This window comes from Rhineura floridana, chromosome 4 (assembly GCF_030035675.1).
Source record: "Rhineura floridana isolate rRhiFlo1 chromosome 4, rRhiFlo1.hap2, whole genome shotgun sequence".
Lineage (NCBI taxonomy): Eukaryota > Metazoa > Chordata > Lepidosauria > Squamata > Rhineuridae > Rhineura > Rhineura floridana.
Window position 1 is genome coordinate 84022209 of NC_084483.1, and position 25672 is coordinate 84047880.

The 25672-nt window shown below is 40.8% G+C and overlaps 2 protein-coding genes across 4 annotated transcripts in view; one reads left to right on the forward strand and one right to left on the reverse strand.

Annotated features, from left to right (window-relative positions):
• The window catches only part of PDSS2 (decaprenyl diphosphate synthase subunit 2), a 123345-nt gene that overhangs the window by 16961 nt on the left and 80712 nt on the right, over positions 1-25672 (reverse strand). For all 3 annotated transcript variants that reach the window (XM_061623519.1, XM_061623518.1, XM_061623517.1), the window contains one exon: positions 6022-6096. In XM_061623519.1, the coding sequence (XP_061479503.1) occupies positions 6022-6096 (75 nt within the window). The remainder of the gene's footprint in view (positions 1-6021; positions 6097-25672) is intronic.
• Positions 1-25672, forward strand: part of LOC133383223 (uncharacterized) — a 53425-nt gene that overhangs the window by 672 nt on the left and 27081 nt on the right. Inside the window, exon 2 of the mRNA XM_061623520.1 lies at positions 9230-9324. The gene's annotated coding sequence lies outside the window, so the exon portion shown is untranslated. The remainder of the gene's footprint in view (positions 1-9229; positions 9325-25672) is intronic.

Here is a 25672-nt window from a genome sequence, read left to right on the forward strand (position 1 = left end):
GAAGCACCAGCTGGTGCTTCAAGGCACAGATATTAGGCTGCCTTTTATAGAGTCATTTCATTGGTCCATCTAGTCTAGCACTATCTACTCCAACTGGTAGTAGCTCTTTAAGGTCTCAGGCAGAGATTTTCAAAGCCCCGACACTCAAAATCCCAAAACTGGAGATGCCAGAGACTGAACCTGGGACCTTCTGCATGCCAAGCATGTGTTCTACCATGGAGTTACCCAGAAGGTAAAAGCAGAACATGCTATTTCATCCCTCTTTCTGCATGAAACGTGACAACTACATATGCTGAGAAAAATATAAACGTTAATAAAATGAGCCAACAGAACTCAGAGATGCTACTTGTGAGGTCAAATGTTTGAATTGCATGGAATTGAAAATATTTAAATCAGATTAACAAAAACAATTGTTTTGAAGTAGCCTGATTCATATACCCCGTTTTACTCACGTTTACCCTGCATTCCATTGACTTTTAGGATATTTCATCAGGCTTATGCAAGAAGACCATGGTTTAGGTGGGGCTGCAATAGGAAGAAGGAATTGATAAAAAGATCAGACAAAGACACCTCCACTCAAGCAAGGTGTCTTTGTCTGATTTTTGAGAATTCCCTCTTTTTACTGCAGCCTCACATGCCTGTTGAGGAGGATTCCTTAACCCTCTAGAGAAGCTTTTTGGAGGTGAAGGAGGCTGTGAGGTGAAGGAGAGGATGTGGAAATTCCCTTTCCATAAGCTTGCTTCTGCTTGTAGTTCCAGCTCCAGAAATATCTGATTAAAATACAGACTCAAAAGAATATATTTTTAATTTGAGCTCTCTGGCCTGGGTGAATGGTCATCCAATCAGTGCTACTTGTAAATCAGCACTTAAGGTTTTTTGTGTTTTTAACCAAATATCCCCAAATTATCACTTGAGCTAATATTTTAATTGGCTATTATAATTAAGAAGATGACCCCAGATCTCCTACAACAGCTATTTGGGTGGAAAACCTATATCTATGATCATACCAGAGCCCTTTGTGACTTGCCTTCGTTGTCTCTTAGCCACTTGAAGAGACTAAGAAAACTAAGGTTCTGACCAGGATAAAAGGCTGCAAGAATACTAAAATCTAGAATGCATTTTGTCACTGTCTTCAGGTTGAACCAGAAGGTAGTTTACGAAAAATCCAAACAAAAAAGATATTGTAGAAAAAGACCTATGTCATCTAAACAATCCTGTCCCTGTGAGTTTCTTCAATTAAATTACTTAGAAACAAGTAAGAACTAAATCTGCATGACACTATAATTTTCTGGTAAGGTATTATCTGTCATGAAATTGGTAACAAATGAAATAAAATCCCTCCATTCAGCTCTAATCTTCCTCCCTTGTGGCTATTGCCAAGGAGTGCTGGGTTGCAAGGGAGGAGATAATATGAGACTGATGGGAAAAGTAGTCCAATTCTGCAAAACCAACTTACTGAACATTGTATCAAAATTCATTGCTTTCAAATACATTAACTTGCATGAAGGAGAGGGGGAAAGGAGGGGGAAAGAGAGAAGAAAGCAAGAGAAACCACATGTTTATGGCTATATATGTGATCACAAAATCAAGATGAAAACTTCATCTATGTCTCATTTGACAGTCAAGTTTACTAAAATGACATTTGTTTTGCAAATTACTTGGATTTCACAATGACAAGAAAAGGCATTCAAACAAAAAGTCCACTAATTTGGCCACTGTCATTCAGTTTAAAATAAGCTCTAATATGTGACAACATTCTGGATCAGACTTCCTTAGATTAAAAAAAATATGAAAAGCTTGATGGACAATTAACATGATAGCCAGCTAAAAATGTGATTTAATATTATTCTAGTTAAATTCCACTAAATCCCAGCCCTCATTAATGCAGAGGTAAGAAGCATAAGATTAGCAAAAATCTAAAAAGGAACCTAACTAGTTTTCCAGTGAAGTAAGCATTTATTTATTTTGTACAAATTCCTATATTTGTATCTATATTATGACTTATTTGGGCCACCTGAGCAAGATCAACAGGCTCAATACTATATTTTTCCAGAGAAAAGGGTACAACAAAATTCGAGTACTTCAAAATGAAAGCTACAGTTTCTCATACTGTTTAAAAAACACACCTACATTTTAAGTCTGATATACTGCATTTCTTTACTCCCTGATTTAACTGAAGTTGGTAATACGAAGTCTGAACAATGCACAGGCTTAAAAATTGCCATTTGGATCACTCACTGTTTCAGCTATAAGTGAGATGATTCAACAATCTTTATTTTCCCATCTGTGTAGGAAAGAAGCCAATAAATAAAATTATGAGTCTTCAGCAGCAACAACACAGTTACCCTGCAAGCATCTTGCATGTGATTGATGTCTCACTTAGCAGATGTCTTACTGCTTGTTGAACATGACAGGACATATTTTATTGGTCTATTAATACATGCCTTTGATGTTTGCGACGAAAAAGGGTTAGAGTAAATGGGCTCATAAAACACACCCTGGAGTGCCTTAATACTTTTGTTTTACTCAAATTCCAGAGAAAAACATTTTTAAATTAAAAAAGGGATCTGTCCTTCCATTGCAGAATACACCTTAAGGAGCAGAATATACCCAAAGGAGAAAACGAAGTGAAATGGGAGTAAATGACATTTCCTTGTTTCAATGTTATTTAGGAATGTATTTCAGTTTAGATATACTTTCCCTTCCTCTGTTACCATATAATCTTTTCTGCATTCCCTTCCAATTGACCAAGAAAACCCACTCTAAAACAATAGCTTTATCAGAAAGGTTTTTATTTTGAACTATAATGAAAAAATTATTTGAAAGGAATGTCTTATTTAAAATTCTAAAAAAGGGTACATTCTTCCCAGCAGTTTTGAGAAACGGGGATTTGAGCATCATATGCCATACACTCATCCGCCCATTCCTTCTTGCATTTATTTCTAAAAATAGTCCATCTCCCTGTTTCTTCTTTTTTTTGGCAAGGAAAATGGAGTATGACTAAAATTATGAGCTTATTAGCCAGGAAGACATTTTTACCTCCATTATGAGTTTGGTAGTGAGATCCTCCAGAAGATTAACACTTTGCATTTATATATCTCCAAGGGTGTTCAAAGTGCAATATGTTTCATTTTAAAACAATATCCTACTACATAGCCCCAAGAAGCTTTCAAATCAGTTTACAAAAGAGTGATCACAATATGATCACATTATATTCTTATTTCAGAAAGAGAAAATATATGGTGCCCATATTGTGTCTTGTTAGTCTGTCTTATATATCTCAGGGCATAGTTCTCACTTTGGGCATGAGACTGTGGGTTCATTTACCAAACAAGCATCTGCTCTTGAGAAAAAAGGGACCATAACTCAGTGGTAGAGCACATGCTTTGCATGCAGAAAGCTCTAAGTTCAACCTGGCATCTCCAGGTAGGAATTGGCAGGACTCTTTCTTGAAACCTTGGAAGTCGCTGCCAATATGAACTAGACGGTCTGACTTGGTATAAGGCAGCGTCCCATGTTCCTGTTGCACCATGCTTATTCAGATAGCATTTCCTGGTGTTGCCGTTCAGGCATCACCTACTAGGGCCTAGTAACTAGACAGTAGCTCTCACTACTGTTGGCAAGGGAGTGAGGCCAAATAGCTTGAACTCACTCAGCCTCTGATAAAGGAAGACTTCCCCTGCTGGCAGCTCTTACTATTATTATTAATAATAAATATTCTTCCTCCCAAAGAAGTCCATGGTATCACACAACAAACAGCTAAATAAAGAAACGTACACACATTTTAAAAACATTTTTAAAAAACTCCCACAAAGGTCATGCTAAGCAAGGGAGTGAGGGAATGTTGCACATACAATGCTTCATATACAGAACCCTGTTGGGTAAGTTAATCCTTATCACAGATGCTAGGCTAGGAGAGAATGTTTTGCCCAACGCTAATTAGTGACTAAGGCAGAATGGTAAGGCAGAACGCTCACATATGTCCTACTATACAGCAATATCAGATGGCTTTCCCGCATCATCAGTCAAAGCATGCTGGAATTGCATTCTGGCCATTCTAAAGTATTAATGCACTCCCCAATCCAACAACAGAACCACATCCTATTGAACTTCAGCTGGTTCCAAATGTAATGGTCAGGTTTTTGCCAGGGACCCACCATGGTTATGATAGTCTGCCAGTTCTCCCATATTAATCTACCCATCAGTTAATATCTTCATAAGAGACTGTGCTCTGAGTGCCTTCAGGGGCTCGACAGGTGACTAGTGAACAGAGGGCCTTTTCAGTAGTAGCATCCCAGTGGTGGAATTCCATCCCCAGGAAAGCTTGCTTGGTACCAACAGTGAGAAAACCAGCAATCCTCGTATTAGGAATGTGATCAACATTCTGTCTGCCTTTCATCTAGACCTCAGGCCCAGGGCCCAAAGATGGCCCTTCAGGCCTCTCTATCTGGTCCTTGCGATTCTTCTCAGGCTACTCCCCTCACCAGCTCTGCTTTGCACCCTTCCACGAGTGTTTTTGCCTAGCTAGAATAAGTCCTTGAACTCTGATCATGCTTTTTGCCCTGCCTGTATGCGGGATAGAGAGGAGTGTGCGAGTATGTGTAAAAAAAAGCTATGAACAAAGGTAAAATTAGTATATATTGCTCCACCCACCACAGGTATGCAGTCCCCAGAAGGCTGACTAGAAGGGAATGTAACTCTCAGGATGAAATAGGTTCCCCATCCCTGATCTAGATTCATTTTCCCCCTCACTTTCCCATGTCCCCAAATCCTTCAGTTCCTTCCTCGCCGTGCTATTATTCAGCCTTGAGAGGAAGCAGAAAAATGGAAATGGACTGCCTTCAAGTCGATCCCGACTTATGGTGACCTTCTGAATAGGGTTTTCATAGTAAGCGGTATTCAGAGGGGGTTTACCATTGTCTCCCTCTGAGGCTAGGCCTCCCCAGCTGGCTAGGGCCTGCTCAGCTTGCCACAGCTGCACAAGCCAGCCCCTTCCTTGTCTGCAACTGCCAGCTGCGGCAATTGGGTTCCTTGGGACTATGCAGCTTGTGCACAGGTGGCAGGGCACGTAACCCCTGAGCCACTCACTGTGGGGGTGATCTTTAGCTGGCCCTTGATACCCAGGGGACAGGAGCAGGGATCTGAACTCACAGACTCTGGACTCCCAGCCAGGCTCTCCTCCCCACTGTATTATACCAGCTGTGTGAGAGAAAGCAGAAAGAAGGCAGAAAACCCGGTTTGAATCAGGGATATTCAGGACCCACTATGAAAAATAAGCAAACTTACAATCTAAAAACAGACAACCAGAAGCCCCACCAGACACAGCGGTTTCCAGATTAGCCTAGTCTTGTATTTAATAACTCGCCTAGTAATCATAGATGACTAGGAATTTTGTACAGACAAGTGATCTGGTGGAGGAAGGATGGATCTCTCCATCCCTGCAGGAAGAAAGGAAAGCCCATTCCTCCATGACCACCTTGAAAACGAAGCAGGCTGGCAAAGGAGGGATGGATTGCTCCATTCCTCCTTTGCCAGTCCACTTGATAAGACAGCAAGTATTTTTTGACTAGACAGACTAGTAGTCTGTATTTCCATGCTGGTGGCAGAAGAGGAGGCTTGCCATCTTCTGCAGTCACCAGAGAAACATAGGCTACTAGCCTCTTGGCAGGCTAGTCATTTTGCAGGATAGCAACTTTTGTTGCGTTATTTGCAAGATGTGACTATAGATTTTTTCAGACTGCAAGTGGGAGAATTGGATTTCTAATTCTTCCTACATAATACATACAACACAACATTTCAGAGAAAATATGAAGGGAGTTACTATATTATATTAGGAAGGTAATTCAAACATTTGCGCTGCCTACTGTCTGAAATGTTACAGCCCATTAACTGCAACATCATAAGGAGTTTCTATTTTAATTCAGTCTGTTTGATCAGATTCACGCCATCTTTTTTTTCAGTGGGATGGAAAGGGTAATTTGGGTACATATCGAGTACAGTTGTGTGAGTCCAGGAACTTACCTTTGCTAAATTTGAATTTTCATAATATATTCCTTGTACTAATTCTCCAATGGCACTTGACATGATCTCTACCACCTGAAAGAAAAAAAAGTAAGTAGGATGATTAGTTACAGATTTGCTGGCGTATGCTAAACTGAAAAAGCAAAAGAAGCATTAATAAAAAAGAATCTCAAACATATTATTTCCTGTTCCTACCACATTTCAAGTTAATGTAAACAAAACCAAAGTAATATTTTAATTTTTTTAAGTATAAATTAAATAAGCTACCAGTTATGTATACATTGCAATATCCTCCTCTGGAAATTATTAAAAATTCAAAATTTTATACATAGTGTAGGAATGTCAAGAGTCCATGAGCAGTTTTTTACAATTCATTTTCATACACTGGAAACACACTGTAGTTGTATTAAGTATCTGCCCTTAGGGTCAATGGAAACACATGTATTGAAACTTTCACCTGCATGTGGCTGTTCATATGATATTTAGAAAACTATTGTCTTTAGGGTTCTCAGTTTTTCACATTAAAAAGAACCTGAAAAGCTGAATCAGATTCAAAATGTAAAAATCAGCCATAGTCTAACTGGAACTACTATAAGAAATCAGAGTACCATGCACAAACTCCCTTAACTGGAACAATATACCAGGACTTACTGCAATAGATTCAATGCAGGCATATCAAGTAGGCACACCTTAAGGCTATCCTGCCTGCTCAGATTTACTCTCTTCAGTGATTAACTTCCTATGTATATGGAGCTGTATCAGATTCCCAATCTCCCCTTCCTAAAATTTAGCCCTTTTGTTATTGAATTAAAAGGATTTAGTTTCAGTTTTTATCATTCCTGTAACTGAAGACAGTATGGTCAACAATAAAGCCCCCAAAAGCAACACACATAAGCCCCTTAACGTTGTTGTTCCATTTGCAAAACTCCACTAACTTTACTATATTTACTATATGTAGTACTATATACTACAATCTGATGCACATTTTTCTGGGAGTAAGCCTCATGAAATATAATGGGATTTACTTCCAAGTAAACATGCATAGTCTCTTACACAAACACACACACATACTTTATGCAAATAGTACCAATTAAATACAAATTAATTCCTAAAAATCTATTTAAAAACAACCTTGTTTGGGGAGGAAAAACAGTATTGCCTATTTAGTAATCAGATACTTAAAGAAATATTGTAGCAATATGAGCTGCAGGGAAACGGAAAGGACAATGATCCTACAGTGTTAACCCAGATGTGTTGAGTTATTTAAGTGGGGAACAGAGAAAATGAGGGGCTTTTTTTGGGAAGGTATCAGATAAACCTTATGCCCAAATCCAGGAGGATAGTGTATCGCCAATAGGTCTATGAAAGCCTGTAACCAAATGCTCAGTGTCAGATTGTATTACAGTTTATACAAACAACATCTCAAGATTCTTCTGATGGCTGGGTCACATAATACAGATCAGTCACTCACTAAAAAATATTATGGTTTGTGAAACGGTTGGAGCCCAGAGACATGGCAGTAATACGAAGAAGAATTTACAAAGACATTGAGTCCTCCCTCTAAATGTCAAAGTGCTAGTCTGAGCTTTTACAATGTGAATAGCCTGAGCTCCCTCCCTCACCCTTCTCTGAAGCTCTAGACAGAACACAACTGAGTGAAAGATCCTTTACGTTAATCAGCACACACATGAGGAAGTGGCATGTTTTACTAATTTCAAGATAATTCATTTTTAGAAAAATCTAAACTTCTTTCTCTAAACAGAGATTCAAAGGAGGACCTTTATATAAAACACCAAAGCCAACACTAAATGAAATTCATATGCAAACAAGATACTAACCTGCAGAATTATTTCTTACACCCTAACAGTACTTTTTTTCATCTGCAAGGAATAGTTTCTTGGAATAATACTACTATTTATACATCTGTAGAGTATTAGTCTATAAAGTGTTTTACATATATTATCTGCCATACTTACAATAACTCTCTTCTGTTTTATCCCCTTTACAATCACCCTCTAGAGTTCATTATCTCAGTAGCTTGTTTAAAGATCACTAACTTAAGGACAGGGCTTCAAAGGAACAATCGGGAGGTTAAAGTGAGCTTCTCATTGACTCTTTGCTGGAGCAAGGTGCGCTCCCACCACCCATCATGGGCTGTGGGATTGTGCCTTCTCCAGGAGGGAAAACAGTTTCCACTGAAACTGCCATTAAAACAGAGGGGGGAAATTTTCAGTGGAAACTACTTCTTCCTCCCAGTGCTGCTTCTTGAACTTCTGAAACCTGGAGGTTCAAAGAGCATCATAGGGAGTTTGAAAGCCCTTTTGTAAACAGCCTCACATTGCTCTTTGAACCCATTTTTTGGAGGTTTAAAGAGCATGGCTCTTTGCAAAAGGGTTTTCAAACAGACCCATGCTGTGCTTCGAAGTCCTGACAAGTTGGGCATCAAAGTGCAGCACGACCCAACATCACAATGATGTCAGGCGACTGCAGGTGGGCAGCTCTGCCCATCTATCAAATTTGCCCTGGCAGGGATGGGGAGATCAGCTAGAAAAGGTTCCCCACCCCTGGTGTAGACAATACTGAGCTAAATGGTCCAACTTGGTAAAAGGCAGAACCCTGTGCCTCTAGGGTATACAAAAAGTATTTTCAAATGTTTAAACTTCAGATAAAATTTTTTGAAGGCTGCTTTACGTAAATTTCTGCATGTGAAGAGTTTTAGGGTGTACACAATTTGTGCAATGAGCTACCCAGGTGGGATGGATGTCATCATTGCTCTGCATGCACCCAACACTACCTATAGCTGCACATGTTAGACAATAATTGGGAATGATGTGCAAGCAGTCTTTCAAGGGAGCTTACCATTTATTTTCTTGTTGAGGAACCTCCTGGTAAACATTTGAGGAAAGTACAGGTTGTCTTAGAACTCAGTTTGCAAACCACTGACATAAGACTACACAAAGCTTCTGGGGTCCAGAATTATCAATCAAGTACATATACTAAATATTCGCATCATCATCCAGACAATTAACCTAATATAACACCATATCAAGTTTGCATTACCTACGTATCTATACACATGCAACAACAACAAAGTTTGCTGAGCAACTTTAGCAGGATGTAGCTTTGGAATGTGAGAAGATACTTCTTTAAAAGCTGGGGGGACTATTTTCTGCAATATTTTACCAGTTACTATGCATTTTTCTCCCAGAATCACTGACGTTCAGGATGTGTAAATGAAAACGGAAATGGACTGCCTTCAAGTTGATCCCGACTTATGGCGACCCTATGAATAGGGATTTCATGGTAAGCGGTATTCAGAGGGGGTTTGCCATTGCCTCCCTCTGAGGCTAGTCCTCCCCAGCTGGCTAGGGCCTGCTCAGCTTGCCACAGCTGCACAAGCCAGCCCATTCCTTGTCTGCAACTGCCAGCTGGGGGGGCAAATGGGCTCCTTGGGACTGTGCAGCTTGACCACAGCTCCACAGGTGGCAGGGCATGTAACTCCTGAGCCATTCACTGTGGGGGTGATCTTTAGCTGGCCCTTGACACCCAGGAGACATGAGCGGGGATTTGAACTCACAGACTCTGGACTCCCAGCCAGGCTCTCCTCCCCACTGTGGTATACCAGCTGTTGTGTAAATCATCATTGATCATTCTTGCTATTGTCTCAGTTGGGATCATCTGGGTGACTCAGTTAAATCCTTTCCAACCTGTTGGGGGGAAAATGGCTACATCAAGCAATGAACACAGCCAACCAAACTGTGAGTAGTCTTCTCAAAGGTTGCAAATGCTTGAAGAGTAAATAGCTTGTAAGAACCTGAGCAGGACAGGAGGGAGACAACATAGTGGTACAATAGAGCACTTGTGCTCCTCAAACAATCTAAAAAAGTTAGCATTATATGGAAAGCTAAGAAGATACTGCATGTTCATATGTCACAGAATGAAGAGTTTGAAATAACAAGGGAAACTCAAGAGAACAGTGAAGTGAGGAAAACATCTCCTTGGGACTTTTTTTTCACTGAATAGAGATAAAGGAGAAATTCTGCAAGGAAAGAGCAAGTAAACCGCTTGTGCTGGATTCCTGAGTATTAGATAGACTTAGACTTGGTAGCTGAAGACAGTCATCACATTTCCAATAACGCTCTTTTTTATCTAAAAGCAGATAACCTTTTTAAAAGGCAGAATTAAGCTCTCAGTAATCATTCTAAAAAGTAAATGAGCCATTTGACAAGAGAACCTGTTGGGTGTTTCAAATAGTGGGAAACAGTATTAAGGATCTGCAATTTTACAAAAAAATGTAAAACAGAGCTTCATTCATGCCCTTTTCAACTTGCAGATAAACTTGTTTCATTGTTTCTTAAGGAGGTATTTTTCTTTTAGTTTCCTAATTTAGTGTTTAAAGCAGGGGTGGGGAACCTCAGGCCTAAGGGCCAAATGCAGTCTTCCTGGCTCTCCTCAGACATACCCTCTAATGGACTTGCTTCACACCTTTCTTGAGTGTTCTTGCCTGGCTGAAATGTGTCCTTGGGACTGTGCAGCTTGACCACAGCTCCACAGGTGGCAGGGCATGTAACTCCTGAGCCACTCACTGTGGGGGTGATCTTTAGCTGGCCCTTGACACCCAGGAGACATGAGCGGGGATTTGAACTCACAGACTCTGGACTCCCAGCCAGGCTCTCCTCCCCACTGTGGTATACCAGCTGTTGTGTAAATGATCATTGATCATTCCTGCTATTGTCTCAGTTGGGATCATCTGGGTGACTCAGTTAAATCCTTTCCAACCTTGGAAATGGGCTCCTTGGGACTGATAATGATAATGCCTGATAATTACTGATAATGCCTCTTGCTTCCCTGGATGGAAGATAAGAGACGGGTGTGTTTAGAAACTAACCTACTGTACAAAGGCAACATTTACATTAATTGCTCTTCCCACTTTTGCCTCTGGTGCCACCCATCTGTGGTATGTGGCTCTTGAAGACTGCCCAGAAGATAAACAGCCCTCGGACTGAAAAAGGTTCTCCACCCCTGCCTTAAGGCTTTGCCACATACTACTTTTTATTCCTTGGTTGTTTAGCCAAAGGGAATTGCCTTTTCAAGCAAAGACTAGAAGTACTTTACAAAAAGAAAGAGTAAATGTACTGGAGAGTAATAGTAGCTGCAGTCCATCCCCTACTGCAGATACAGGCAATTTGCAAACTGTGCACTACACAGACTCAAGGTGGAAAACCATAACTTCAATTAGAATTCTGAAAACACACCTGAAAAGATTTAAAAAAACAAAACAAAGAAAAGTGTTTCTTTACTATTTGTTTTGCCTACCTCCAAAGTTTAGTTGGTTTATAAGTATGAAATGGACCTTTATAATGATAATCTGTTTGGCACAGTTCTTTAGGCCTTCTTGGAAACAGGGAACTTGATATGTACTATTGCCATATTGATATAGCGGAGCTCAAGGCAGTAATGCATCAGAGAGTTAGTAAGCATGAGAATTATAAGATTAGCATTAAACTGTTGAAATAAATAATATCTTATTATTATCTTATTAATGATCTTCCAGGAAGTTTAATCTACTCAAATGGGTTCCCCCCCCCCATGACTTCCAATCACAATGTGTAAGTTCTTCTTTAGGTCAATGAAATGAATTTGGACTAAAGTTTTCCAACAGCAGATAAAAATGTGTAGCGTAAATAGGCTCATCTGGCATATAGGAAGCTCCTTTTTAGCAAGGCAGACCATTGGTTCATCCAGCTCAGTATAGTCTATACCACTGTTCTTCAACCTTGGGTCCCCAGATGTTGATGCACTACAACTCCCATCATCCATGACTATTGACCATGCTGTTTGGGGATGGTGGGAGCTGTAGTCCAACAACATCTGGGGACCCAAGGTTAAAGAACAGTGGTCTATTCTGAATGGCAGCTGTTCAAGCCATAGCTGGAGATGACAAAGACTGAACCTCCATACTAAAGCTTGCTTAATTCAGATCAGTTTCTCAAGAACACACAAGGAGTGGTTAAGGAATGGCAAAAAGGTAACTTTCTTCCCCCAAAGCAATGATATATATAACATAATCTGCATGGGAAGTTGAACTTGGCATAAAACTCAGGCTATATTTACTTTGAATTGTTACAAAACAAACATGCCAGCCTTGCAAATGTTAACCTCAGTCATGGTTCTGATGAGAAATCATTATCTTTATTCCTCTCACATACTATTCACTGGACATCTTAAAAAGTAGGTTTATACATACTTATGATAGAGGAGATTCTTGTAAAATGAATCACTTACCTAGCTAATAAGTTAAAAATCCCAGAAAAATAAGATGTCACCACAAAATGCCACTTTTTGGCAATAACTGTGCTTTGGTGTTCACTGTACTCCATGTGCTTCCAGAAGGGGGTCTTATATCATGAACCATGTGAATGTGCATGCATGTGGCTAACTAGCACATCAGCTTTCACATTTCCATTTTGTCAGTCATGGATATTCATTCATTGTTGTTCTGCCACTTGCTGTCCACACCAGTGGGAATAGCTTGACAGAACGTATCTGGGGAGGGGGTTGCCTCTCTCGCACCCTCTACTGCCTTTTTCCGTTCTGGGCATGCATGTAGGCAGGGCTGGCTCTAGGTTTCTGGGGGTTTATGGGCAAAGACTATAAAGGGGCCCCTTGCCCTCTTGTTTTCCTCCTCAAACCACACTCATCCTCCCTCTTGGTTTCACCCTTTTAAAGTAAAACAAAACCTGAACAGAAAGATTGGAGTGACAGAGGAATCAGACAAGAGAGAGAAGGAGTGCCAAACCGCTGCCTGTAAGTGCACTGGGGGCATTCCTGCCATGGCTCTGGAGTCCCCGTTGTTGTCACCAAGTCCTCAGAGCATACCAAGCAAAAAAGCCTCCTTTTCCATGTGTGCATGTGTGTGTAGCCTTTTAAAAATATTTCCCCCTAAGAACTGCACTAAAGCAAATATTACCAGCCTTAGTTATGATGTTTCAAATGGGCACGCTGGAGGCTTGTGCTTGGAGCTTGGGCAACATTAATCTCCATTTGTTTTTTTTAAAAAAAAATTATAATACTGAATTCTTACATAGAAGTGATATTTACCAGACTAAAGCTTGCACAAGATCTCTCTTCATTTGAAAAAAAAAGGTCCTATGTCTGTACTGTCATTACAGTCTCCAAGGTAATCTCCCACATGTACTGTGTGCTGTTCTTCAGAGAATAGCTCCTCCTAACTGGGGTACTGACATCTGAAAGTGCCTTCAGCATGCTGCAACTGGTGGAAACTGGCACATTCATATTGTTTGGGCACCAGAAACAAAAACAGCTTGAGTTGTGCTCAGGTGAGGAACACCCTACCTCCACCTCTGAGTTCCTTGTGTGTCATTTCTGAGTTCCTTCTGTGTCATTGTTTCTTTTGCTTCACGAAAACCCCTCTCCTCTCATTCTGAACAAGGGTGTTTCCGCAGTGGCAGTGCGAGGAGACAGGAGTTGGCGATAGTAATCCCCTCTTCTTCCTGGTAGCTCTATCCTCAGCCTCCTTTGGCACCTGCCACATGTTTTATAGGCAGACACCTGCCCTTGGCCCACCTGAAAAACGCTCTGCCGCTTCAGCAAAAGTCCTCCCCTCTTGAGTGGAGCAAGGGGAAGGTGTTGTCTGCAGCAGCAGTGGGGAACAGACAGCATCTAGGGAGGGAAGACTTTTAATAAATAAAAAAATAAATTCCTTTCTTTACTGTTTGCGCCCCCCCTCCCAGACTGGGAACCACTGTCCTAGAGCAAGCACATAATAATACCCATTCTCTTCAAAGTGAGCATTTCTAAACTCCTTAGTACTCAGTCCTCCAAAACCAGTAGCGTCACCAAGCAGCTAGGTATATGTAGTATCTACCACAATCAAAAGAGGTATTTTTATTTGCAGTGTAGAGACCAGGCAATTTAGAAAGGAAAATAAAAGGTAAACCTAACTTGCCTGTTATGATTCACATCGATAGTTTTGTGAAGCCAGTACTCAAGTTTTAAAAGATTCCTAAGCTAAGTATATTCATATCTCTATAGGAAATATGATGGAATGAAATTCCCTAGGGTGAATGAACTCTGAACACCCATAATTAGTAAAAAGTCACTTTTTAAAAGCTGTTTATGGGCATTATGTCCTTTTGGTTATCAGTGAACAAACAAGGCTTGGAGAGTTATGGGCTTGGAGGATTCAGCCCAGCAGATTTTAAAATTGGCTTTTCAAGGGATTGTTAATTCCTGAACAAGTAAATTAGGAAAGGATGTGGATATGTATACAGAATTGATGGCACTTAAATTATTGTCATTCAACTGAATACTTTGTTGCTTGGGAAGAAGTTTTATTAGGGATTTCAGATTGGGATCACTCCCTTTTACTGTTTCCTAGACTGTGAAGAAATCAGCCTACCTCGTATGACATTTTGAGGTTAATTTTACTTTGTTATAGTTTATTAAAATGTAACAAAAATTTCTCAGTTATATATATGAATACTGAAATTAGGTTAGAAACAACAAGGTACCAATCAACATGTCTCTATAGGAAACTCTGTTATCTGTATTGTTCAGAAGACAAGAAACAGGTACAAAAAGTGGAAATAAACTGGGTAGGTTAAAGTGAATGTCTGCCAGCCTGGCTGCCAGAATTAATATATTTAAGTCATACCAACTATTTTGGGTTCAAGACTATAGCAGAGTTCACCAGATATTTGATAGTTCTGATTTTATCTGCTTCAAAAAGGAGAGGTTGTCAGGCATCTGGAAGGTTTCATTAATAGGGCAGCATTCAGCTTGTTGAGTCACAGGTTTAACAGGCCTAGGCCCACATCAATAAATATTGTTCAGACATGTGTGCCATTTATTATATTAAATAGCAATAAAGAAAGATAGTTTAGGAAAGGTGGGGGAGCAAATGCTTTGCATGCAAAAAGTTCCAGGATCAATCCATGGCATCACCAGGTAAGGCTGGGAAAGCTTTCTGGAGAAGTGCTGCCATTCAGAGTAGACAATACTGGGGTAGATAAACGAATGGTCTGACATACTATGCCACTTCCTACATTCCTATTGTTAAACTAACAACATGAAACTTTAAGCCAACGTTAGTCAGCAGTGACTGAATCCCAGACCTCTCAAAATGTGGAGTTCATTGACAAGATTTTGCAAGTTTTATTCTGTCAGCTTCAGTTTGTACAGAGCAGGAATACATGGAGAATTTACTTTTAGTGCCTCTTCCTTAAGACTTGACTCAAGAAAATATTTTAAGACCTGTTACACTATAAAGCAAGAAAACACATTACAGATCTCCCTGTCATTTTAGATAGAAGATGATCAAAGACATCTTAATCTCTCCTATTAGCTGCTTCTAAGGAAGGTTCTTAGCTTGCCACTTAAGCATTTGTTGCAGTAGTAAACACAATCAAATACAAATTTATTTCTTTTTTCCTGAATACGAAAGTACCATTAAAAACCATTAAGTAGAAGGTAAATGCTCTCTCGGGAAGATTTAGGTTCCTCCTATGTGCTGAATGGGTGGGGAATTTATTCTAGCAAGAACCTCAGTATTCAGAGCAAGATCAATTGAAGGGAATATATAAAAATATGTGTATGCCTGGCTGTCAGTCAGTCACTCTCACTCTCACAAACACACACTCCTTAGTGCTAAGACAGCCTAACAAAAATAAAACCTTTAGTAAAAAGTTGAGTTGTCATTAATTTCTCTATCATTCATATCTCTCACTTTAGCACAAGTTTGACACAGGGCATTCATTTTCTGTTTAGTAATGACCCGCTTCTTATTTATCATCATGCATTTAAGCCTGCAGTATGGACTGGAAAATACTTAACACATAAGATAATGGTTCTGATAGCCTATTTGCAGTAGCCTTGAAGATTACGAATTGATTTTTTTTCTTTTTTGTTGGCTTAGTATTCAGCACTGCGAACAATGATATTACATACTACCAGGAACATCCCGGTGCATCAGTTATGGACACATATCCCAAGACGAAAGATTTAAGATAGCAAGGCTGGAAAGGATGTCTGCCTCAGACCTGCCAGTAGTCCCAGGGAAACACTGTGCTAGACAAACCACTAATTTAAATTTATAAGCTATCTCCTACAGGTTTCAAAAAGGCTAGCCATAGATCAAATGGTGCCCTAGGCAAGGTGCATCTCCCCTCCCCCAATTGTTCATCTTTTGAATACTGTGTGTGCATGTGTGGTTTTTTCCTTTACTATATTTGGAGCACATTTCACAACTTCTGAGGCATGATTTACATGCCTGGTGTATTTCTGTGATATAAAGACAATAAATTTGCACACTTATCCGATCACAAACACACAGGCCATTTATTGAATGGACACCTACAATGTAAAATTTCCCACATGTTTTAAAGTTAACCATGCTAACAACACACAGGTCAGTGTTGCCAGCTTTGCAAGTGATGATAAACTAATTGTACTGTTTGTTTCAGCTTCTGAGTGGATAGTTGAGTAGACAGCCCACGACAGGCACCCCAGGCAGCCACCTGGGTGTCCTGCTCCTAAACGCAGTGCTGAACAAGAGATCCAAATCCAAAGAGCTTAATTCTGAGAAAGTTACCAGTCTATGTGCAGATGGTTTTTTGATTTTTCAGGCAGACATCTATGCAGTTCTCTTTCTGATATAACTGTGGGAATCCAGCTTGCTAGATGCTATCACTTACTTTGCCGTTCTCACATATTCCCATTTTTACAGCAAGGAAGTTCCATTCAAATTTCAAGCTCTTATACAAGAGATTCGTATTTATATATTGAACTGCTGTATTGACAATAAGGATGCCAGGGATATCATTAATCTGCTGCTGTTTGAACCAATGACAAGCATTTTGATTATACTTCATCGTGTACAAAGATCTAAATGGAAAGTAGGCCAGGAAGGGTCAATTGAGACAAATTAGGAAGTATATATTATTGGAACTGAATTAATATGGAAATCTTCAATGATACACAACCAGGAGGAACAAAAGCTAAATAGGTCTGGAAGCTTAACCTCGATGTTATCAGACCAAATGCTACAAAACAGTATAAGTCAAGAGGAACTATAATTAATATACAAAATTAATATACAGAAATCCATCTCAGCAATGAGCATCGCTGGAGAATACTGGTTTGAATTCAACAGAGCCCTAGTACTAGCAAAAGTTACTTGCTTATGCATCGGGGCAGAGATGTTTCTGATTTCTGTTCATTCTTTTCCCCTCCTCAGTCCTTCCCACAGCTCTCAGGGGCACAGGGGCTGAGCAAGGAGGAGGTGGTGACAAAGCCTGTTCTGCAAACAGAACTGTGCTATGGTTCTTAGGACTGAAAGCTAGTCTCTCTCGATTTGGAATTTAATGGCACAATCCATAATCACTAAAAACAAACAGAACTCTTGTCATAGGCATTAAATGCAACAACATACTGTTTTTCAGATTTTGGAGGTGTTCCCTATGTTCTTTTCCAGGCAATTGCATTTTCTTGTTGTTAATCTTAGTATCTTGTAAGTATTGTAAGCTTCAAACATATAAGAGAGTTCCAGTTTGTGCTTTCAGTCTTCACATTTTGCCCCCAAATATTTTTCTCAGGACTTTACATAAGCAGAATGGTATCTGCATAGTGAAATTGCAGATAAAACCCAGCTATTTTTGACACTGGGGGTGCCAGTATACTGTGCTAATTACAGCTTCACCGCTTTATTTGGTTATCAGATGGAACTGCTTATCTTCCCATCTAAATATGTAGCCACTACATTTATTGGTCAGAAACATAAGATTACTAGAAATTCATGGAGGTCAAACCAAAACAAATTTTAAAGGCAAATCTAGCATGCTGTTATTGTGAATCTTAGTTGTAATAAGATGTTGAATCTTCTGGGAGGAAGGGTGGGATATAAATTTAATAAATAAATACAATTATTTTCCAATCTCAGAAATGGAAGATTCATAATGTGATGCATAACAGAAATGCAAAACATGTCACTATTGTAGGGGTGAACTTCAGTACAGTAGGGCCCCACTCATAGGGCAGGTTAGGTTCCAGGCCCCAGCTGGAAAACGAAAACCGCCAAAAAGCAGATCAGCTGTAGTGCGGGGGTCTGGAACCTAAACCCGCTGATCGCACCAAAGGAGGAGAAGATCAGATCTTCCCCTCCTTGGGCGTGATAAGCTCCAGCAGGAGTCTGATTGTGCCAGAAGAGGAGAAGATCGGCTGTAGTGAGCTACAGCTGATCTTTCCCTCCTCAGGCGCGATCAGCTCAAGTGGGAGTCTGATCACACCAGAAAAGGAAAAGATTGGCTGTAGAGAGCTGCAGCTGATCTTTCCCTCCTCGGGCAAGATCAGCTGGAGTGCAGGGAGCTCCAGCCCCCCCTCCAGCTGATCACCTTGCTGGCGCTGTATTAATGGAACACCAAAAAGCGGGGCCCTACTGTACAACTCCAAAGTCCTTCTATGGGGACAATTAAAATCTAATGTTTGACAACACTGTACTTTCAACATGTAAGAAGTCACATTTCAATGTTACACATGACTTGCCTTAATGCCCAGATGAAATATATTATCTTGAATTAAAATTCAGTACATAGGTAACAGATATAGCAATCTGTGAGCAAATGTAAGAGCACTAAGGTAAGGATAGGTTGTTTTCAAAATGGTCACAAATACACTGTCAGTTCCCACAGCTGAATCCAATTAATTAGGCAGTGAGTAAGAATACCTGCTTATCAGGTTAAGAGTGGTACCTCAAGGCCACGGGCCTGGGAAGGTTGGAGAAGCGCATGACCGTTAGGTGCGAAAGCTCTGGAAGAGTTCACCATTAAAAGCCCACTGACTGGCTAATTAATTCCTGGCTGTTGCTGGGCTTTTCCCCATAAAAGTAGAACTAAGATTCTGGGTCTTTTCCCCCAATGTTCCTTGGTGCTACCTGATGTTGGGGTTCCATCTTCCATCTGCTATCCAGGCTACACAGATTTGTTATTTTTTCCTTGTGACTTGAAATCTCTGTATCTTTTGTATTTTACCTAAACCTTGGGGTGTTTGGTTTAAGGAATTATTTTGCTGCTATATGTTTGCACTTATATTTTATTCTAATAAAGCTACCTCGTATTTACCAGTGTGTATTTATTGCAGGGGGAATTTGGCTCTGAATTCAGCACCTTGGCCATTTAGCCACAGACTACCGTATAGTTGGGTATTTTGCCTTAAGACTCCAGGACAAGAAGTGCATCTTTGGCTCTTGTCTTTTGGAATCTTTGGCAGGTCTATTTCTGGCACTTTGGGTTTCCCTTTGGCCCATAGTGGGTGACCAAGTTTAAGGGGTGGTAGCAGTCTACCTACCTTGCAGGGCTGACATTGGTTTAACTCAGTCCTGGTAAGGGAGGCACGGGTTGTGCCTGGCCAGGATCAATTGCCCTAGGCTTGGGAGTTGATCCCCCAGTGAGAGTTCTTTACAACCCCATCCTTACCTCATCAAGCTTACTATGCTGTGTTTGGCTGCCCTTTGTAGGTTTATATAGTTCTTCAAATTTTCCTACTGTTTTTTTCTTCTCCATCATCCTTCAGGTGCTTCTTGTCCAAGAAAACTATTTGGAACTACCTACTTATCCTGATTGATCAACATCACTGAGGGAAATAAATAAATAATTAAGCAATGTTGGAGAGAAACTCTCCAGAAGTCCAGGCCTATCAAGCACTTTTTCTTCTATGGCACAGGGATATAGCATGTATGCTGCTATCAAAGTAACAATGAATCCAGACAGCCCCATTACTACAAGGCAGAGTCAGCCATGAGAAGGAAAAATCAAGCTATGCTTATTCCCAGAACTCCCTCTCTTTTTTACAGTTAGGTGAATAACTGGGTCATGGGGGTGGGGTAAAGCCTTGGATTAACAACCTTCAAGTCCTTTCCCACATAATAAATCTACTTCCTGGGGCAAGAAAAAATATGTGCTTGTGTACTCACGAGAAAGAAATCAATTAACACAGATGTTTTGAATTTGATTTGCTTGCAGACACTGACACCCTAGCCAATTCTTCAAGTCAGTGTCAGGAATATGATGCGGCAAGATGTCAAAGATATAGCAAACAAACCCTTATATTTGTCACATTCAACACTACATTTAAACTAAATTATTCTTAAATTCACTTATGACACATCTGTATCTTCTACTACTAGCTTTATGCTCACTTTTTTTGTTACAGGTAGAAAGAACACTATTTATAGAATACAGCTGCTTTTCGTCTCTCTCTCTCTCTCTCTCTCTTTTAGGAAAGCCTAAACTGCCCCATCTAGTGCCAGCATTTTCACTGTAAGCTTCTTCAGACAAAGATGAGCAGGGCGAAGAATCTTTTCTATACTTAGGGCTGCAGTTCCTTGAGATTTCTGGGTTGCAGGGGCAGTGGTGGATGCCATCAGTGCCAGTAATGGGTCTTTTCTCTCATTCCCCACTTTTGCTCTTCCCTCCTCTCTCTTTCTCTCCCCCTACACCCTCCCCTTCTCAGTTATGCAGGCCCAACTCAGAAATGAGCTGGGGTGGAGAATTCCACTCAGCAAGGGGGATGGGGCAAGGAGGAACTGGCCCAGAGGTTGGCATTTCCTCACCCCTACTCTATAGTGTAGCTATCACAGACAATAAGCAATAACAAAATACTATTTGTTGTAATAGAACTATATGATTTAGATCCCAGTCCTAAGCACACTTACTCAGAAGCAAATACTAATAAACCCTTGTGTTCTAATGTCAGCCCAAACTGTATATTATTCATCATGATACAACAGTAAATCCCTTCATATAAAGTGTGTATGTGGGGGGGGGGATGAAAGCTCAGCTCAAAACCAGCTCAACATAGCCAGTTAGTTTAATGAACCAAATCATTTATTAGATTCCACGCAGAAGGAAGATCTGCTTGCATAAATCAGCGATATTTATGTAAACAAATAGCTTATTTGGTAAGCAACATATTTATGCCTTTAGGAATACATAAACTAACATACGGAAATCCATCCCCTATATAAGTAGTACATCTGTGCCACTGGTTATTTATAAACAACTAATGTTCAACAAAACAATATTGTCTTGTGAATAGCTTCAACTGACAGACACACATACCAAACACTAGTGTTTCATACTACATACCAAACTCTCCCTTTGCTGGAGTAGCCATCTGCACTAAGGGCCCAATGCATTGATATCAGAGACTGACACTGTTCACATGATTCCAAATTCAGACCAGCCTGAATCTACATAGTTGCTGCTATAAATCCACAAAAGTGAAAAGATGAATCTCCCATTCATCCCTGTGTTCTCCATCTTGGCTTCCTTAAATGCTCTGTCAGATCCTTAGTTATGACCAGAAGAAGGCTCCTGTGTCATAGCACATAGACTTACAACACTTACTTTACCACTGCCCAGATACTGTACAACCACAGCCTTGAAAGAGTAGCAAAATAAAATTTGCTGTTCAGTTCTGCTGGCATAAAATTCCAGGATAAAATGCTGAAACTATCCACCGATTCTTTAGAAAGCATTATAGTGAGCAGAAAACTGGTAAATACAAACCAGGAGTAATCCAGACTTGCCATAGTAGTTGAAATACACTCCCTTTCATAGTTTTTCATCCACATTATCTAGACAATAAATGCATGTAAGACATTATTAGCTAGTTAAATCTAATTGGAAGCCATCCTTGAATGCCATGAAGAAAGTTGGTGCTTACAGTTCATCCCCTCAAATTAAAGTTTTATGAAGATACAATCTATTTTTACATTATTTGTAAACCCAGAATTTAAAAAGGCAAGGCACTTCAGAAGCACACATGGAACATCTTGCAGCCAAGGAATTTCTAGACTGAGGCAATGATAGGCACCTTTTATGATATACCTGTCACTCACATTGGTATGCATGTTATGTTTTTGGGCACTTATCTCAGATTATGTACAAGATATGCTCAGCCACACATGAAACTGCATAAAGAGTGCCAGGTTCAGACAATGGGGCAAGGGAAGAAAATACAGGTGTTGGCATTCAAAATCCATTTCTTTGTAATTAGGAAAATAAGACAAGATCCTGCTGGATCAGGCCAATCGCCTGTCCAGTCCAGCGCTCTGTCTCTCACAGTGGCCAGCCAGATGCCTATGAGAAGCCTGAACAGACCTCTCCCCACCTGCAATTCCCAGCATCTGGTATAAATTCAAGTCTGTCTGAGCCAGGGCAACTGACATTCTTCCAGGATCAATGTATGGGGCTTCCAAGCAGACCTGTCCCTTTTTATCTATACAGATTTTGAAAAATAACACCATGGGTCTTCACAGGACTTCTTGGGGATACTTCACTCAAAGCCTTTTCACAATCACAATAAAAAATATGAAGAGGCCAATCACACTCACAGGTTAACTGTCACTCATCCACAGATTGAAAAGCTGCAAAACTTAAAAAGGTGGTCTAACACAATAGCAAGCCCCTGCTTAGTTCAAAAGTGCCAGCTATCAATAATGTAGTTAGATCAAGGTGTCTCCTCAGATGTGTGGCTGAACTGGGAATCCGATCATCGGCAAAGGATTTTGTGCAGTTCAAATACTTTACTTGTATGCTAAATCAGCAATAGAGTTGGCCATGAGACAGTGGATCTGACAGCCCTGTTTGCACCCTGCAATTATACTATAACATAACATTTACACTAAGTCTCTCTCTCTCTCTCGCACGCACGCGAATAGGATTCCAGCAGAAAAAACCCCAGCAGTTTCAGTTAAATTTGGAAAATAATCATGATTTTTCTGAAATAGCTATTTGCTAAATAATACAGTTCACAGGTTATTATGCAAAGTGGCACATTCACACCACAAAGAATTAAGAAAGCTATGACATGGACCTCATTGCCAAGACAGACACTGATGTTCTGATATGGACACAACACAAGTCCTCCTTGTAAGGAGTTCACGCCATTTGCAGTTTCATACTGTAATTGACATTTCAGTGCAGGTTCAGTCCTTCAGTAGTTATATTCTATAACAGTAGGGCAAAGAGGTAAATTGTTACAAGATTAGCAGCAATTCCTATATTTAATGTTGTTTAAAAATCAAAGTGTTACCTAAGGCAATTATCTTTCAGCCCTTTAATATCTACAGGGAAAAGCCTAAGGGGAAAATAATTGACTTTGCTAATTTTACCCTTGGCAATTATAAAACAGCTCTGCATTTCATTATAACTGCAAATTTTCACATTTAACTGTCTGCCTTGACAGAAGTACAGAGATAAACGCATCATACAAAAGCTCAGACAATGGCCCATAACACCATGATAGAATTAGTTTGGGACTAATGGTACATAATAATAAGAAAAATCTTGGATATAAAATATATTGCATACCACAACTGTAACCACTGAAACAAATATGAAATTCAATCATTGTGATCTCTTGTGGCCAGTACTCTTTGTAATATGGTACACACATTTATATTATTGCCACTGCTAGCACAGTATAATCTGTAGGACTGGTCACTAAATAGCTTCCCATGAATCTGCCATGGAAAATGGTCCTATATGCAAGGAATGCAAGAAATTAACAGCATTCCACAGAGCCTGGGGTATAATATTAGTGCTGTGTAGCGTATCGGTAGGCAACCTGCCAGCCGCATGTGAACCTTGGCCACTCTCTGTACAGCCTGACAAGCCCTGGGAAGCCTTACTCATCTTTCCTCACTGTCCAGCTGATCAATGGGCAGTAGGGAAAAGACGGCTGCTAGCCATGCTAAGTAGCAATGCAGGAACAGCAATCTTCTGCGCACAGGCTTAAAGCCTCCCACCCAGCCCTCATGATCCAGCCAAGATCACTAGTAGCACAGTAACAGTGATTTTGTATGCATCAGGACTGTGCAGGAAGAGGCTTTAACTCCATCCCACAGTGCTCCCAATGTATGTGTGTGAGTGAGAGAATGTGCATGTGTGCAGTCCCTGATCCACCACCCACCAATGCATGAGGATCTTGGAGCCAACCTGTCCACCTGCTGTAGTGTTTAGGAGTCACTTTATTCCCCTCACAAGTCTAGATATGGCTGAGCAGTTCAGAACGGTGAACAAAAATGAAAGCATTATATTTATTTATTTAGTTAGTTAGTTTAATTTATATACCGCCCTAAGCCCAAAGGCTCTCTGGGCGGTGTACAAAAAGATAAAAACAAGCACAATATATAAATACAATAAATAATAATAATTAAAAAAAACAAACAATAACGAACCAAACAACATCCAAAATACGGAAATGCTGTTTAAAATACACTTTAAAATGCCTGGGAGTATAAAAAGGTTTTCACCTGGCGCCGAAAAGATAGTAGCGTCGGCGCCAGGCGCACCTCATCAGAGAAACTGTTCCACAGTTCGGGGGCCACTACTGAAAAGGCCCTGGTTCTAGTCATCACCCTCCGAGCCTCTCGATGGGATGGTACTCGGAGGAGGGCCTTAGATGTTGAGCGTAGTGTACGGGTAGGTTCATATTGGGAGAGGCGTTCCACCAGGTATTGCGGTCCCATGCCGTGTAGGGCTTTATAGGTCAAAACCAGCACTTTGAATCTAGCCCGGAAACAAATAGGAAGCCAGTGCAGACGGGCCAGAACAGGTGTTATATGAGCGGACCCTCTGGTCCGCGTCAACAATCTGGCCGCTGCATTCTGGACTAGCTGAAGTTTCCGAACAGTCTTCAAGGGCAGCCCCACGTAGAGCGCGTTGCAGTAGTCCAATCTAGAAGTTACCAGAGCATGAACAACTGAAGCGAGGTCGTCACTGTCCAGATAGGGACGTAGCTGGGCTACCAATCGCAGATGGTAAAAAGCATTCCGTGCTACCGAGGCCACCTGGGCCTCAAGAGACAGGGAAGGATCGAAAAGAACTCCCAAGCTACGAACCTGTTCCTTCAAGGGGAGTGTAACCCCATCAAGAACAGGATGAACATCCACCATCTGAGCAGAGAAGGCACTCACCAACAGCGTCTCAGTCTTGTCTGGATTGAGCTTCAGTCTGTTAGCTCCCATCCAGTCCATTATCGTGGTCAGGCAACGGTTTAGCACGTTAACAGCCTCACCTGAGGAGGATGAAAAGGAGAAATAGAGCTGCGTGTCATCAGCATACTGATGACAACGCAGCCCAAAACTCCTAATGATCGCACCCAGCGGCTTCATGTAGATGTTGAAAAGCATGGGGGACAGTACCGATCCCTGCGGGACTCCACAATGGAGAGTCCAGGGTATCGAGCAATGTTCCCCAAGCACTACCTTCTGGTGGCAACCCACCAAGTAGGAGCGGAGCCACTGCCAAGCAGTACCCCCAACTCCCAACTCCGTGAGTCTTCCCAGAAGGATACCATGGCCGATGGTATCAAAAGCAGCTGAGAGATCAAGGAGAATCAACAGAGTCACACTCCCCCTGTCCCTCTCCCGACAAAGGTCATCGTACAGGGCGACCAAGGCTGTTTCGGTGCCAAAACCGGGCCTAAAACCGGATTGAAATGGATCAAGATAATCAGTGTCATCCAAGAGCCCCTGGAGCTGGCCGGCAACCACCCGTTCCAGTACCTTGCCCAAGAACGGAACATTCGCCACAGGTCTATAGTTGTTCAGGTTATCTGGGTCCAAAGA